The 15,594-nt window shown below is 42.4% G+C and overlaps 1 protein-coding gene across 1 annotated transcript in view; it reads left to right on the top strand.

Annotated features, from left to right (window-relative positions):
* Positions 1 to 1,533: 1,533 nt before the first annotated feature.
* Positions 1,534 to 15,594, top strand: part of HPN (hepsin) — a 14,978-nt gene continuing 917 nt past the window's right edge. Inside the window, exons 1-11 of the mRNA XM_029284162.1 lie at positions 1,534 to 1,549; positions 2,369 to 2,470; positions 3,076 to 3,117; positions 4,180 to 4,309; positions 4,867 to 4,989; positions 6,457 to 6,497; positions 6,815 to 6,980; positions 8,163 to 8,353; positions 8,812 to 8,907; positions 10,311 to 10,453; positions 11,191 to 11,355. Of these exons, the coding sequence (XP_029139995.1) occupies positions 1,534 to 1,549; positions 2,369 to 2,470; positions 3,076 to 3,117; positions 4,180 to 4,309; positions 4,867 to 4,989; positions 6,457 to 6,497; positions 6,815 to 6,980; positions 8,163 to 8,353; positions 8,812 to 8,907; positions 10,311 to 10,453; positions 11,191 to 11,355 (1,215 nt within the window). The remainder of the gene's footprint in view (positions 1,550 to 2,368; positions 2,471 to 3,075; positions 3,118 to 4,179; positions 4,310 to 4,866; positions 4,990 to 6,456; positions 6,498 to 6,814; positions 6,981 to 8,162; positions 8,354 to 8,811; positions 8,908 to 10,310; positions 10,454 to 11,190; positions 11,356 to 15,594) is intronic.

The raw sequence follows: 15,594 nt of genomic DNA, 5'->3' as shown, positions 1-15,594 counted from the left end.
GTGTGCTGCAGCTGCCAAAAAAACCAACACAGTGCTGGGCTGCTTTAACAGAGAGATAGAATCAAGATCATGTGAAGTATTAATACCACTTTACAAGGCCTTGGTAAGGCCACACTTGGAATACTGCATCCAGTTTTGGTCACCACGATGTAAAAAAGATGTTGAGACTCTAGAAAGAGTACAGAGAAGAGCAACAAAGATGATTAGGGGACTGGAGGCTAAAACATATAAGGAAAGGTTGCTGGAATTGGGTATGTCTGGTTTAACGAAGAGAAGGACGAGGGGGGACATGATAGCAGTCTTCCAGTATCTCAGGGGCTGCCACAAAGAAGAGGGAGTCAAGCTATTCTCCAAAGCGCCTGAAGGCAGGACAAGAAGCAATGGATGGAAACTAATCAAGGAGAGAAGCAACCTAGAACTAAGGAGAAACTTCCTGACAGTTAGAACAATTAACCAATGGAACAAGCTGCCTCCAGAAGCGGTGAATACTCCAACACTGGAAGTTTTTAAGAAGAGATTGGACAGCCATTTGTCCAAAATGGTGTAGGATTTCCTGCCTGAGCAGGGATTGGACTCGATGACCTCCAAGGTCCCTTCCAACTTTATTATTATTATTATTATTATTATTATTATTATTATTATTATTATTATTATTATTATTATTATTATTATTATTATTATTATTACTACTACTACTACTACTACTACTACTACTACTACTACTACTACTATTATTATTATTATTATTATTATTATTATTATGAATCATCGCACAATCAGCCAGATGTTCAGACTGGATTTGGCATTTTGTCTACCTATCGGGTCCTTCCCAAGGACCTGGGATAGGCAGATGTGGATGTTTGATGTTGTTGTTGTTGTTGTTGTTGTTGTTATTATTATTATTATTATTATTATTATTATTATTATATTGCTAAATATGAACATGAATTTGGGCAAACTCTGGGAGATTGTGGAGGCCAGGGGAGCCTGGCATGCTATGACCCATGGAGTCATAAGAGTTGGACAGGACTTAGAGACTGAATAACAACAAAATAACTATAAAAGTAGAAGCTAAATAATGCTTCAACGCTAGTAGGAAATTCCAGGTAGAATTTTGTGAGCTCTAAGAGGAACACAGGTCAACTTCTGGGCTGCACTGGTCTGCTCTGCCAAGTGCTAAAAAAAAACAACTTGTAACATGAGCTGTGGTGGCACAGTGGTTAGAATGCAGTATTGCAGGCACTCTCTGCTCATTGCCCGGTGTTCAGTCTTGGGCAAGGTTGACTCAGCCTTCCATCCTTCCAAGGTTGGTAAAATAAGAGCCCAGATTGTTGGGGGCAATAAGCTGACTCTGTAAACCACTTAGACAGGGCTGTAAAGCACTATGGAGCGGTATGTAAGTCTAAGTCCTATTGCTATTGTTCTTCCTTTCTGATCTTAGGACTTGGGGATTGGACCCAAAGGCCCCTGGGCCTGAAGAGCTTGATTTCCAAGCAGACAGCTGAGCAGCTTTGATGATTAATTGCTTTTAAAATGGCGGAAAAAGATGGTGAGTTGAATTGTAGAAAAAGAGAAGGAAAGGAAAAACCCCCAATCTTACTTTCCTCCTGTAAATCCTCAACCCTCCCACCATCTTTCTTGTTTCTAGAGCATTTTCCAGCATTCAGGAGAAGTGCAAAGCTGTCTGCTCACAAGGGAGACCTCTTTCACCTTCTCTCTAATCTGATAATTATAATAATAAGCTCCCCGCCTTGTTTTTGCTTTAGGTTCAAAGGTGGAGTTTCTGAAGAACATCTAGAAAATGAATTATTGTAATAACACTGTATAGTGTTCACACACACATACAAAACCATGCCATATAGCTTGTTGGCTTTTGGCTTAGCATGGAATATAGAGTGGCACCTTGGTACTCAACTGCTTTGAAACTCATTGAATTTGGTACTCAATGCATTCTGATGTGAACATTTTGTTCCTTACTCATCGTTTGTTTGGTATTCAGCTTGTCGGTGTCAGCTGCCTTGTAACTCACTACGTTATTCCTTATGGGAAAAATTGTTAGATATTCATCGTTTTTGGTACTCATCGTGCCTGCTGGAACTAATTAATGATGAGTACCAAGTACCACTGTATACCCATCCTCATGGCCTTCATATTAGGATGGTGACAAACATCCTAGGTTGGCGTTATGTACAAAGGCAGGTCCTGGTCCTCTTGGATGATCACCCTGTTTCTCCCTTTCCTTTCCCTAATTTGGGGAAAACCTTTTCTCTGTTATTAATGGCATCTGGGGAGTTGTTTTTCAACACCCGCTTCTGCCTGATGGGCACAACTCTGAGTTTTGCTGTCTGATGATCTCTCTGCCTTTCAGAAGAACTCAAAGCATGCAGCTGGACTCTGCCTAAAGTCATGGCACTGGGAGTCAGCACCTTCCTGCTGCTGGCTGGAATCGGAGCTGGGATTTGGGCAATAGGTAAGATCCCTTGGGAGTCAGAGAGGATTTATTTATTTAAAACATTTATATATCGCTCCATCTTACACCAAACTCTGGCTGGGTCCCAGTCAAGAAATTGGGGTTGTGTGTGATGTACAATAAAACCAGTAATTCTCAACTGGCAGGAATGGGGATAGGCATGGAAGTGAAAAACACTTGCATACAACAATAGGCTAGTAAAGCATGAAAGCTGGCTGGGTGATTTGGGGCCAATCACCAGGAGACAGTGAGTTCTAGTCCCACCTTAGGCAAGAAAGCTAATCATTGGGCCAATCATCAGTTGACTGTCAGTTCTACTCCAATCATCACATTGGGCCAATCATCAGTTGACTGTCAGTTCTAGTCCCACCTTAAGCATGAAAGCTGGCTTTGGGTCAATCACTAGGAGACAGTGAGTTCTAGTCCTGCCTTAGGCATGAAAGCTGGATGGATGACTTTGAGCCAGTCACTCTCTCTCAGTCTACCCACCCTATTTCCATTGTGAAGAGCAAGCATTAACTTCTGTAGAATATTGATTTTGCCTTTCTTGTCCTTCTCTTCCTGCTGACCAATGTTCTAATCAATCTTATTATCTCCCACTACAGTAGTGTCTGTGCTTGGGAGTGAAAAGGAAAGCTTATATGCGGGTGAGTATGTGTCAAAAGGCTGTGAGCTCTTCCACCACCTGTGACGTAGCCTCACCTTTTCCAGCCTGATGTCTTCAGAAATGGTGGGATGGCAGCTTCTCCAATTCCCACCCAGTCTGATTAAAAAGCAGCTGTCAAATATGGTAGCTCAGCAACAGATGGGATCAGCCAGTCTACCTGGGAGCAACCAAGGGGAAGGGGCAGGGATGGTCCTGGTGAAAAAAGCAAGGTTCTACATTTAGGCAAGAAAAACCAAATGCACAGGTATAGTATAGGGGGTACCTTGCTCAATAGTAGTAACTGTGAGAGGGACCTCAGAGTCCTAGTGGACAATCACTTAGATATGAGCCAGCAGTGTGCTGCAGCTGCCAAGAAGACCAACACAGTGCTGGGCTGCATTAATAGAGGGATAGAATCAAGATCACGTGAAGTATTAATACCTATTTACAATGCCTTGGTAAGGCCACACTTGGAATACTGCATCCAGTTTTGGTCACCACGATGTAAAAAGATGCTGAGACTCTAGAAAGAGTACAGAGAAGAGCAACAAAGATGATTAGGGGACTGGAGGTTAAATCATATAAGGAACGGTTGCTGGATTTGGGAATGTCTAGTTTAATGAAGAGAAGGACGAGGGGGGACATGATAGCAGTGTTCCAATATCTCAGGGGCTGCCCCAAAGAAGAGGGAGTCAAGTTCTTCTCCAAGGCGCCTGAAGGCAGGACAAGAAGCAACGGGTGGAAACTAATCAAGGAGAGAAGCAACCTAGAACTAAGGAGAAACTTCCTGACAGTTAGAACAATTAACCAGTGGAACAACCTGCCTCCAGAAGCGGAGAATGCTCCAACACTGGAGGTTTTTAAGAAGAGACTGGACAGCCATTTGTCTGAAATGGTATAGGGTTTCCTGCCTGAGCAGGGGGTTGGATTAGATGACCTCCAAGGTCCCTTCCAACTTTACTATTATTATTATTATTATTATTATTATTATTATTATTATTATTATTATTATTATTATTATTATTATTATTATTATTATTATTACTACCTTTGTTCTGTTCAGTTCAGGTGAATACCGAGGACCTGCGCCTGACCATGTATGATGAGACTGAAGGGAAGTGGAGACTCCTTTGTTCTTCTTCATCTGATGCCCAGGTGGCAGCTCTTAGTTGTGAGGAGATGGGATTTGTCAGGTACACCAGAAACCTGGCAGTGTTGACAAAGTCTAGAGGGGCTTGAGAGGGGGAGGTGAGAGGCATAGGCGAAGGTAGACTGGTATAAGTCAACCTAGGCAACTGGGCTTGTAGAGTTGCTCATGTTGATTCGGTCATATTGATTCAGTGTGATTCCAGCTCTCCTAAGCTATAATGCTTGGATCTTTTCATGCCATTGTAAGATTGTCCCCAGAGATTAGGTGGAGTCCAGTGGCACCTGAATCTACTTGTTGTCAATTTGTTAAATAAAATTGGATCTGTGCTATAGAAACAGATTGTTATCTCAAAAAGAAAAAAAGAACACCCGTTCATACACATTCATATCTCTCTTTGATGGAATCCCATAAACATGCACCAGGAATAGTGGGTCAGAAATTAGGGGAGACACCTCCTAAATAAAGATTTCCCCAAAGCAACAGCTGCTTTGGGCTCAGTGCTACCGCTTCCCAAAGCATAGAAAACGCCGTACTCTAATGAAACCTTACCAAGTCATTGGTTGGATGCTGATTTTTTGGGGATTTGTCTCTCTCTTCCAGATCTCTCTCCCATTCAGTCCTGGATGCAGACGCTGTAGGTGCCAACGGAACATCAGGCTACTTTTGCGTGGATGACTCTCGCCTGCCTTTTGTGAGAAAGCTTAGAGAGGCCATTGGGGTGTGGTAAGGACCACTTGCTTCCTCCTACCTTTCCTTTGCTTAAATACTTAGACCTTCCCAGCCTTGAATGTATAGGGTAACACCTAGTATTTCTAGCTAGCCTGGCCAGAGGGCAAGAACGATGGGAACTGATGCTGCCTAATACACCTAGCAACTCCTAATGACAGAAACCTGAGCAGGGGGTTGGACTAGATGAGCTCCAAGGTCCCTTCCAACTTTATTATCATTATCATTATCATTATCATTATCATTATCATTATCATTATCATTATCATTATCATTATTATCAACTTCTGAGTTAAGGAATGCATTTATTGATTGATTTAGCAAATTTATATATCGGCCCAACTCATTGAGCATGACTCTGGGCTGCATATAGCCAAGAGTAACAAATAAAACAATGTAACCCAGTACAATAATTAAACCTAAATAAAACATATAACCCAGGGTTGTGGGAGAATGAGTCACCTAAACAGAACACTGTACAGCTACCTCAGAGGCTTTCCAGGAGATCCTGCAAAAGGTTACATTTTTAAGGGCTTTCTAGATGGTTAGGAAGGATGGGGCTAACCCCCCCTTGGGGTGAGTGGGTCAGGGAGATGATATTCCACAGGATGAGAGTCAGAGCAGAAAAGGCATGTGTTCTGGGTTCCATCAGATGGGCTTCCCTGGAGGACGGGACTTGTAACATCCCCCCCTCCCTGTTGGCCCCGATGGGATGGATAGATGTAATTGGGAAAATATGATGTCACCCTTGCCAGGTAAACAGATAGTGATCACCACCAGATGAGCCAATCCATTTTATTGTAAAGCTACGTTGACAAATTTTACAAGTCTGAAAGTACAATTCTCCCCCCATCTTCTTTACAGCCTGAGAAAGAGAAAGGTTTTTTTTTTCTGAGCCTCTTGCCTCACCCATTATTCACCTGTGGGCTCTACTGTCTTATATTTAATCATTCTCTTGGTGGAGTCTCTTCGCCCATTCTCCCAAACTCTTGCCTACTTGCCATTACAGCTGGTCACTCAATAGCTGGTTCCTATTGCACATTTCATGCTTTATCAACCTAGAAATAAAGCATGATGCATGTTGCATGTTTTGAATCAAGGTGGATATGACCAAGGATTGTGAGATTTCAAAGCATCTTGAGAGCACAAGGTTGTTTTGGCGCATAGGCATGGAGAATAATTTTTGGTCCAGGACTTGCTTAGAAGTAACATGATATATAGTAGCTATTTTCTCTAAATTATCTTGCCCTTGCATCGGAGACCAATTGGTGAACGTGAAGTCTATAATGAAAGATCCCTGGGAACTGAATGTAGTCAGTCCATCATCATTTAAGAAAATCAAAACTAGAGATATTCTGTGTCCCACAGAAAATTCAAACTGCAAAAATTGGGAGTTCACACTTTTCTTGACAATGCCTCTTACTTCTCCTTCCGTAGACTTGAGTTTTCTTCTCTTTCTCACAGTGATTGTCTGACAGGCCGGTTCCTGGCAACTCTCTGTCAAGGTATGGAAATCACAAACTATTTCCAGGGTATTTTTAGCCATCTTTCTCTGCCCCCTTCCTGTCCAATCGATGCCTTTCTGTCTCACCTTGACCTTTCTCCAAATCTTTCTCAGATCCTCTCTTATTCACATGCTACATCCAACTTTCCTGTCTTCTGATTTGCTCAAAGCTAGATTCTCCTCTGGAGCTTGTTGGTTTCATCACAAGTGCCCAGCTGGGTTATTTTGATATCCTTGGTTTTCATGAATTTCATTCACGAAGGTATGTGGGATACAAAGTTGCATCAGAATGGATATTAACTATTGTATGCTTTGCAGACTGTGGACGCAGGAAGTTATCCGCAGACCGGATTGTAGGTGGCCAAGATGCCAGTTTGGGTAAATGGCCCTGGCAAGTCAGCCTACGCTACGATGGGACACATCTTTGTGGCGGCTCCATCATCTCAAAGGAATGGGTAGTTACAGCAGCTCATTGCTTTCCAGAGTAAGTCCCGGACTAGATATGTGTATAGCAGTGATGGCGAACCTTTTAGAGACCGAGTGCCCAAACTGCAACCCAAAACCCACTTATGCATCGTCGGTGTGGCCCATTGGGTGGGCGTGGCCCATTGGGTGGGCGTGGCTGCAGTAGTAACGGCAGACTGGGTGGGACTAAAAAGTTCAATCAATCAATTCCAACTTTGCAAGATCTTTTTTTTTCCGCGAGAAGTTGAAATTGAGTGATTGAACCTTTTTTTTTTTGCACACGGCGGCGGAGGCCTATAGCGAAAAGGTTTTATAAAACCCAGCTGAAGGCCTAGGACTGGGGTGACCGCGCGCGTGCCCACAGAGAGGGCTCTGAGTGCCGCCTCTGGCACCCGTGCCATAGGTTCGCCACCACTGGTGTATAGAATGAGATCCAGATTTGTAATATTGATTGTTCTTAAGAGTTGACCTGATGTTTCTGAGTGCTCACTAGGGAGGAATGCCAACTGCTGATGAGCAATTTCGGAGTTCAGAAGTGTTCAGCTTTCAATCCCTAGAATTCTAAGCCCACCGCCATGCCAGCTGGGGAATTCAAGGAAGCCCTCTAAAATGCACCCTGATTTATTGCTAATTATAGATTTTACTCAAAAAGCATTTACGCTGGTCTCTAAGGCCATGAAGATTCCTCAGCTTGTTAAGATTGTGACCTTAGGAAGGGGTCCTAAGTCAAAATACAGTTGGTTAGCTCAAGCTTAGCAGACTGTGAACTCAGACAATTGTGGCTTATTTCTTAGGTTTCGATGGAATAAATGAACATTTTGGGCAATGTGTAAATCTAGCCACAAGGCTGCTCATAATATCAAAGTGCTACTGAAAAAGAGACACTCCCCCCAAACACCACAGGGCTGTTGTTTTTGCATTTTGAAGCAAATGAAATAATACATCTGGGCAGGGTTAGCACCATGTGCTCTGCTTGGCCATAAAAGCCATTTTCTGCCTTTAACAAGCCAGGCCGCCCCCCAAAATACCAACCATAACCAAGGTTACCAGGAATCAAGTTCAGCTTGTGATGTGAACGCAGCTGCTATAATCTTAAATTAATTCACGTAAACCTGCTAGATCTCAAGAGATCATTAAATTCAAAGTCCCACTGATCCCAGCTGCCGTCCAACCTTCTTCCCCTTTGGGATCTGTTTTGCAGGAGGAATCGCGTGGTGAGTCGCTGGCAAGTGTTCATGGGTGCCATATCTCAGCAATCCACTAGGGGGCTGCAGATGGATGTGGCCGGCATTGCGTACCATGGTGGGTACAGACCCTTTGTGGACCCCAATAGTGAGGAGAACAGCAATGACGTTGCCTTGTTGCGCTTGGCCACACCACTCTCCTTCAATGGTGAGAATATTTGGGGGCAGGAGTTGTTGGGTCATGACATCACAATGCAAAGTCCACCCATCCTCTATTTGTGTGCAAAATCTCCACATTAATATGGATGAATGGAGAAGAAAGAAGTATTAGGTATATTTGCTGCCTTATTTATAAAATAATAAAGGCAGGATTTTTTAAAAAAATCTTAAAAATGGTCTGAGATGTCCACCTTGCCCCTGGCCATTTTCTCCCTAACGTTGTGGAAGACCAGCACCATCTAGTGAGAATTGCGTTGAAAGTCACTTTTCCTTTGAGCAATTTCTCCAATTCACAAATTCTCTCTTCCAGTTGGTTTAAAAAAGAAAAGTCAGGAGAAATTTTTGGCACACCACTCACAGAAGCAACTTGCCACTCCTGACCACGAGCCAGGGAAAGAAGAATCCTTCCCGAGATAGCAATGCATTTTGGGTTTTTTTTATTTACAGAATTTATTCAGCCCATCTGCCTCCCAGCATTGGGGCAAACTTTGGTGGATGGCAAGATCTGTACTGTGACGGGATGGGGCAACACACAATACTATGGTAAGGGCCTCTTGCTGCCTCAAGATGGCAGTAGTGTTTGCACAGTTGGAGTTTACAATCAAATTGTGTGAGAGCTTAATTGAGTTGAAAAGTTCTGCATTTTGGGGAAGGGAAGGGAAGGAAAGGAAGGAAAGGAAGGAAGGAGAAAGAGAGAAAGAAAAAAAGAAAGGAAAGGGAGGGGGGATGCAGGCAGGCCTGGCCAAAAGGAAGAAAATACACACAAAATAAAGAGAGTATTTATAATTGCCCTGCATAGACCTATATCTGCTCATGAATGTAAGCCTCACAACTGCCATAAAGCTACCAGAGAAATGTTTTCTTTCCCTGTTTCCCCTAGCATTTTATATAGGTTACAGAATTTATATATTACTATTCATTTATCATGTATCATTACATTCTTGTTGGCACCTAAGACACACAATGAGATGCCAGTTTTTGCTTCTCGCTTCTCTTTGAAGATACTGGAGTTTGTAGACCTCTTTGTGTAATAACAGTGGAACACATATAAACTCACATAAATCGGCCTCAGTGGATTGGAAGAGAAACTAGCCGGTCTCTGTTCTGATGCTGGAGCCAAAGTAGCTCAGGAAAAAATGAAACTGAAGATCCTTGCTTTAATTGAGGCTTCACCAAAGCTGCCCGGTTACTCGTGCTGCTTTTCAGTGGAGATGAAGACATAACTCTTTTCTCTAGGTGTTTGGCTTTCAGTCCAGAGGTCCTTCTTCTCTGCTTAAGGAAAATGTAAAAACAAAAACAAAAAAACGTTTGGAAAGACCGTGGGTTGTTAATAGAACATCTCATATCCAAAGTCCAACTAAATGGATCTGAAAACAAGCCTGAGGTCCTGTCTAGAGAACATCTGATTCTAGATGTTGATGAACTACAACTGCCAGTGTCCCTTGCGGCCCAGCACTTCTGAATCATAATTCAGGAAGGGGAAAGGACTCCCTACCCCTGACCTATACCCATTAAAGCTGGATAAGGCAGATGCCAGCAGTTTCCACAATAGAAAGAACAATTATGCGCTATAGATTAGCTCCCTTCCGAGGCTATTAAGAGAATGGGCAAGGGTTTACTGATCATGGACGAAGGAAAAAGACTAAATGTTAAATCCAGAACTGTAGGTTTATATAAGGGGTTTGATTTCTAAGTACTGCAGTGATCTATCTTTTCTGCCTATGTGGCTTTATTCTTTTCTGCAAGAAAGGGTCTAATCTTGCTGAGTTATATTCAGATACTTCCTAGAGAAAGCGATAAGTAGCCGAAGAAGGTTTACATTGGGGCCTGGGGGAAGCATGGCATCAAGAGAGAACTTGCCAACCACTGCAAAACTGTACTGAGCTGATGGAAGCACCCAGGGCTGTCCTGCACAAAGGCAGCTTCTCACTACTCCCTCTTTGTAGGCCAACAGTCTGATGTCCTTCAAGAGGCCAGTGTCCCCATCATCAGCACCAGTGTCTGCAATGGCCCCGATTACTATGGCAGTCAGATAAGGCCCAGGATGTTCTGTGCTGGTTTTGCAGCTGGAGGCACAGATGCTTGCCAGGTAGGGTCGGTTTGGCATGGTGAAGAAGGAGTAGGATATTGTAGATGAAAAAAAGGGGTGCATTAAGAGAACTTCTGATCTGTCAAGCATAGTGAGGGGAACGTGTGGGCAATTTTCTTTGATGCAAAAAGTAATCCCGGAAAAATACACTAAGCTTGTCTTAGATTCAGTTTAAAAAATATAGTGTTTCTAGAACTGATAAATTTAGCAATTGTGAACAACCTATTCTCTGTTACAGTGAATCCATTCACCCAATTTTGCGTTAAGCTCTTAGAATTGAACTTGGTGCCCTCTAGAACTGGGTTTCTCAACTTCGGCCATTTGAAGATGGGAGGACTTCAACTCCCAGAACTCCCCAGCAAGCCATGGCAAAGCCACACCCACAGCAAATGATTGGTTCACTTAATGACCATGATGCTCACTTAATGACTGCCACAAAAAAGGCCATTTTACATCTTTTACGACCCACAACCGTAATGGGTACGCTTATGGTCATAAGTTGAGGCCTACTTGTAATATTCTAAACCTAAAAACCTAAACTTTCTTTTGTTATCTTGTTTCTGTCCGCCATAATAGCTTTCCTTGACTTGATGTGGATGGATTAAAACTCCCAGCATTCCCAGACATCCAGGCCATGTGGCCTTTGAATTCTGGGATAGCCGTACAGCAAATATGGAAGTGAGGATGATGCGTACATGCAGGTTTTCATTTTAACCTAGGTTTCTTCCACATGACAGGGTGACAGCGGTGGCCCTTTTATGTGTGAAGACAGTATTTCACAAGTGTCACGTTGGCGGCTGTGTGGCATTGTGAGTTGGGGCACAGGCTGTGCCCTGGCCAATAAGCCTGGTGTCTACACCAAGGTTAACGATTTCCACGGGTGGATCCACCGCATGATGAAGGTAAATAGCACATGAATGGGGAATGCTCCAGAGACGTTGCTGGGGGAATCTGTGGTTGTGCTCACACAAAATGTTTAATCAACGTGCTAAGTTTGGCTTAAATGTTGGTTAACTGGCAGGAGGACACAAAATGTTGGGCAAACTCAGCCTGTTCGATGAGTTTGTTTCTGTGTATGCACAAACCATCAAAATGGATTAATTCAGTTGCAACGTGAAGTATTTTATAGCAACACAATCAGTAAATGAGGTTGTTTTATTTCTCTCCCTACCCCCCAGTGTGATTCCAACGTGATCTAACCTTCCTCTTGGCTCCTCAAAGCCTCTCTGCCCCAACACCGAAAGTTTAGGGGAACAATTGCTGAAAATCAGTAACACAATTTATTTCCAGATTTGAGGTAGGAAGTAAGAAAACCTGTATTGTAAGCCCTAACATAGTAAAAAAAAAAAATACAGCTTAATGAACCTATAATGTCCCCAATCACCAAACCAGATACCTCTTCAATAAGGTGGAGAGAACAACAGTCAGAAAGTTTCTGTCTTAAACACAAACAGAAATCCCAAAGCTGCTTTTTTTTTTTTAAAGGCAACTGGACTTTCTTTGTTTTTCCTTCAGTCAGAACTGAAGAAGCTTCTTGGATGAGAAGCAAAATGTCTTCAAGGAAAAATAAAGAAAGTCCAATTGCATTTTTGGAAGGAAAAAAAAAGCATCTTTGGGACAACCATGACCTGGATGACTGAGAATCTCCATAGGCATTTACAAACAGATATATTGCTTACAAATTAAAACTAATCCACTTGCTTGCATATCATTACTGCTTTTGCTTTAATGAAGTTTGTGAAAGAGAAAGTGACAAGATTGAGACTGGAGAAATAATTTTCAGCTTATGCAGCTCTCTAGGATTTGATACCATGTTTACCACAGTCCTTGTCTAATCAAGGGTAGATGGTGGGGCAGTTAACTCAATAGTCAAACCTTCCCTTCTGAATTAGCGATTGACCCCCATTGCTTTAACAGTGATTCCCCGTCACTGATCTGAGTAACTGGGGAAAGAAATAGAATGTGGACATGGATCAGTCCTTCTTTTAGTTAATTTTCATCACCAGAATTCCATGAGTTGAAAAACCCAATTCAGCTAATATTCTTTTGATGTGTTTCATATGTTATTCCTATGGAGATGATGGAAGTCAGAAGTTACAATATCTGAAGCCTCTCAGGTTGAGGAAAGCTGGACAACTTTCCTGCCAACTGGAGAGGCTTCCTGTACTTTTTTGTTTGTTTGTTTGTTTGTTTCTTTTCTGCAGACTAACTCCCACATTAGTGGGTTGGTGATTGAGAAATGAAATGCATGGAACTGGCCTCCTCCCTTTCCAGTGAATTGCTGCTTTAAAAAGAAGAATCAAGGAAGAAGAGGGGGTGTCAGAATCCAATTATATTTCAATTCTAGCTACCGATTCTGAAAAAAGATCCATTTCTTACTCTTTGTGGATTCTGTCATACTACGAAAGGGGAGGAGGGAGCAAAGGGGTTTATGACTCTCACTTCCTTCATTAAAACTTCAAAGGGACTGAATGTGGATCTCACCAAGAGGACTGACCATAACAATATGGCCATAGCCTTTCATCTACTATCCCTCTGAAGCCTCCCTTCTGCCGGCAGTGAGGAAAAAGGGGTGGAAATGTAATGCCTGGGATCAATCGCTGGAAGGACGGTGGGGTGGGGGCTGCTTGGGAACACTTAAAACATTGAATGGTAGGGGTTGGCCCCTTAGATCCTGTCTAGAATGCCTGCAACCATCTTCTCTTAATAAAGATGCCTGTTGGAAGAGATATTCCAAGAGTTCTGTCTTCTTAAGATGTAAAGTGGGGTGGGTCCTTACAGGGGGGAAAGGAGGAATGAACATACCGTACCTTTGGCCTGGCCAAATGAGCAGAATGGGACAGAAAAGTCTTTGCCAATTGCTAAAGCTGTCATGGCTTATTGGCTCTTTAAGGCTACCTTGTCTTCATGGTGCTTCTGCAGCGGCTATCTATGGATGAGTTGAACAGAATAACAGATTTGGAAGGCACCTCGGAAGGCACCTTCTAGTCCAACCCCCCTCCCTGCTCAAGCAGGAAACCCTATACCATTTCAGACAAACGGTTGTCCAATCTCTTCTTTAAAAACCCCACTGTTGGAGCACCCACAACTTCTGGAGGCAAGCCTGATTAATAGTTGTAACTTCTCCTTAGTTCTAGGTTGGTTCTCTCCTTGATTAGTTTCTATCCATTGGAAACTAATATTCTGTGACCAGTTTCCCAACGGATTTGTAATTGGTTAAGGAATGGCTTCAAGGTGGGTTCCTGCAACAGAAAAATCACACACAGAGCACTGTGACTTTAATGGATGCACATGTATTAAAGGGTTATAATAAAAATCCTATATTCCAATAGATCATAAGTTGAAGGCCAAAGCACAAATCTGAAAATTGGTTAGTATGCAACCTTGGCTCTTTTATGACTTGTGGACTTCAACTCCCAGAATTCCTGAGCCAGCCATGCTGGTTCAGGAATTCTGGGAGTTGAAGTCCACGAGTCATAAAAGAGCCAAGGTTGCCTACCCCTGGTATAGTGGTTAGTGTGCCATTTCACATCAATTCATTTTCAGTAGATGGTCATAACAATGTATCCCAATAGACTATTTTATCGTTCTTTGATTCTGGAGCTTTGTTGTCCAAACTTCTTTAGACCAGCCCTTTTCAACTTGATGTGCCTCAGTTGTGTGGATTATTGTTTTCATCATTCCTTGTCACAAGTTGTGCAGTTATATCCTTCAGATGTGTGGGAGTTCAAAGACAGTTGGAAAAGCTTGCCCGCAGTTCATTGTGTCCACATCACACATTCTAACTATGGTGCCACCACGGCTCTTTTAAGTAATTGTTAATGATGAGTTATCAGCTAGGTACAATGGACATCCAAGAAAGTCTGTTTATCATATCTTCATACATTGTATATAGATGACTCTATTGACTGTCTTCAGTCTTACCTAGTCTTGTTCACTCAGATTGTGTATATTTCATACTTGCAATGATCTCAATAAAAAAAACCTGGTTTTAACAGTGGGCAGTTCTTGAATGTTCATGTAGATTTGAATAGATTTCCCTGAGAATCCCTGTTGAAAATGGGGTTCTCCAAGTCACAAGTCAATTTAACTAAGACTTACGTCTCATAAGAGGTGTATTTTTTTCAGTAATAGCTCACCAATATCCTTGCAAGGAAAGAGAAATATTTATTGCATGATTTGAACAGCAGAGGACAGCAAACCGTAACATTTGCTTCAATTTTCCTAGGTTTTTTATTTTTATTTTTTACATATTTGGGTATTTCACATATACTGACTTTTATTCTCAGAACTTTCTTGCCTTTGGAGAACAATTTCTGTTTAGGCAACCATGTCTTGGTGAGCCCATTTAGAGATTTTCATTCTGGAATGCTCAATATACATTGAAATTGTCCAGGACAATCATGGTTGCACCCTATACCAGGATCTCCATAAATCTTCTCCATGACACGTCTAATCAATCTTTGGTTCCTTATGTTCAGCTTTCAATAGTTAGCACCCTTCACTAATTTCAGAATGGCTGGAGAGGTCACTGTGTCTGCTCAAGGAGCTAGTTCTGGGTAAGCAATGCCCTTTTTCTTTCTTTTCCCAGAGTGGCAGGATAATAAGGATTAGCCTGCTCTGAGGCCCCACAGCATGTGGGAACAATGCGAGTGTTGCAGGAGAGAGATTGGACATCCGCTTAAGGGAGAGGAACAGAGCACAGAATAGTTAATGACTTGTTAATGATTAACTGGACCCTTTTTTTCGCCCAACATTACTAAACCAGCAGCCAGGAATGCCCGGCAGTTAGGGTCCAAATGAGGAATTAAATAATTAATCTATTAGTCTATATTAGCTTCTCACCTACAAATCTACTTTCTGTTCATGGCAGTTTCTCATATATTTGATCTTAAACCCATTCCGTTCCTGGTGAGTTTTGCTTTCTTTCTTTCATTAAAAAGCAAAGAACATTTGCTTTGCTTTTCCCATGAAATGTATGCATTTCCTCTAATGCAGATAGTCATTGACTTACAACCCAGGGGGGCGTTTTATCAGGTACGCCTGATTCACCAGTTGCGGCCTTTTCTGGACCGGGACGCCCTACGCACGGTCACTCATGCACTTGTCACCTCCCGCCTGGACTACTGTAATGCTCTCTA

Source organism: Protobothrops mucrosquamatus, unplaced genomic scaffold, assembly GCF_001527695.2.
Source record: "Protobothrops mucrosquamatus isolate PMUCROS unplaced genomic scaffold, P.Mucros_1.0 scaffold399, whole genome shotgun sequence".
In the NCBI taxonomy this organism is placed as follows: domain Eukaryota; kingdom Metazoa; phylum Chordata; class Lepidosauria; order Squamata; family Viperidae; genus Protobothrops; species Protobothrops mucrosquamatus.
This window is presented reverse-complemented; position numbering and strand designations above follow the sequence as displayed.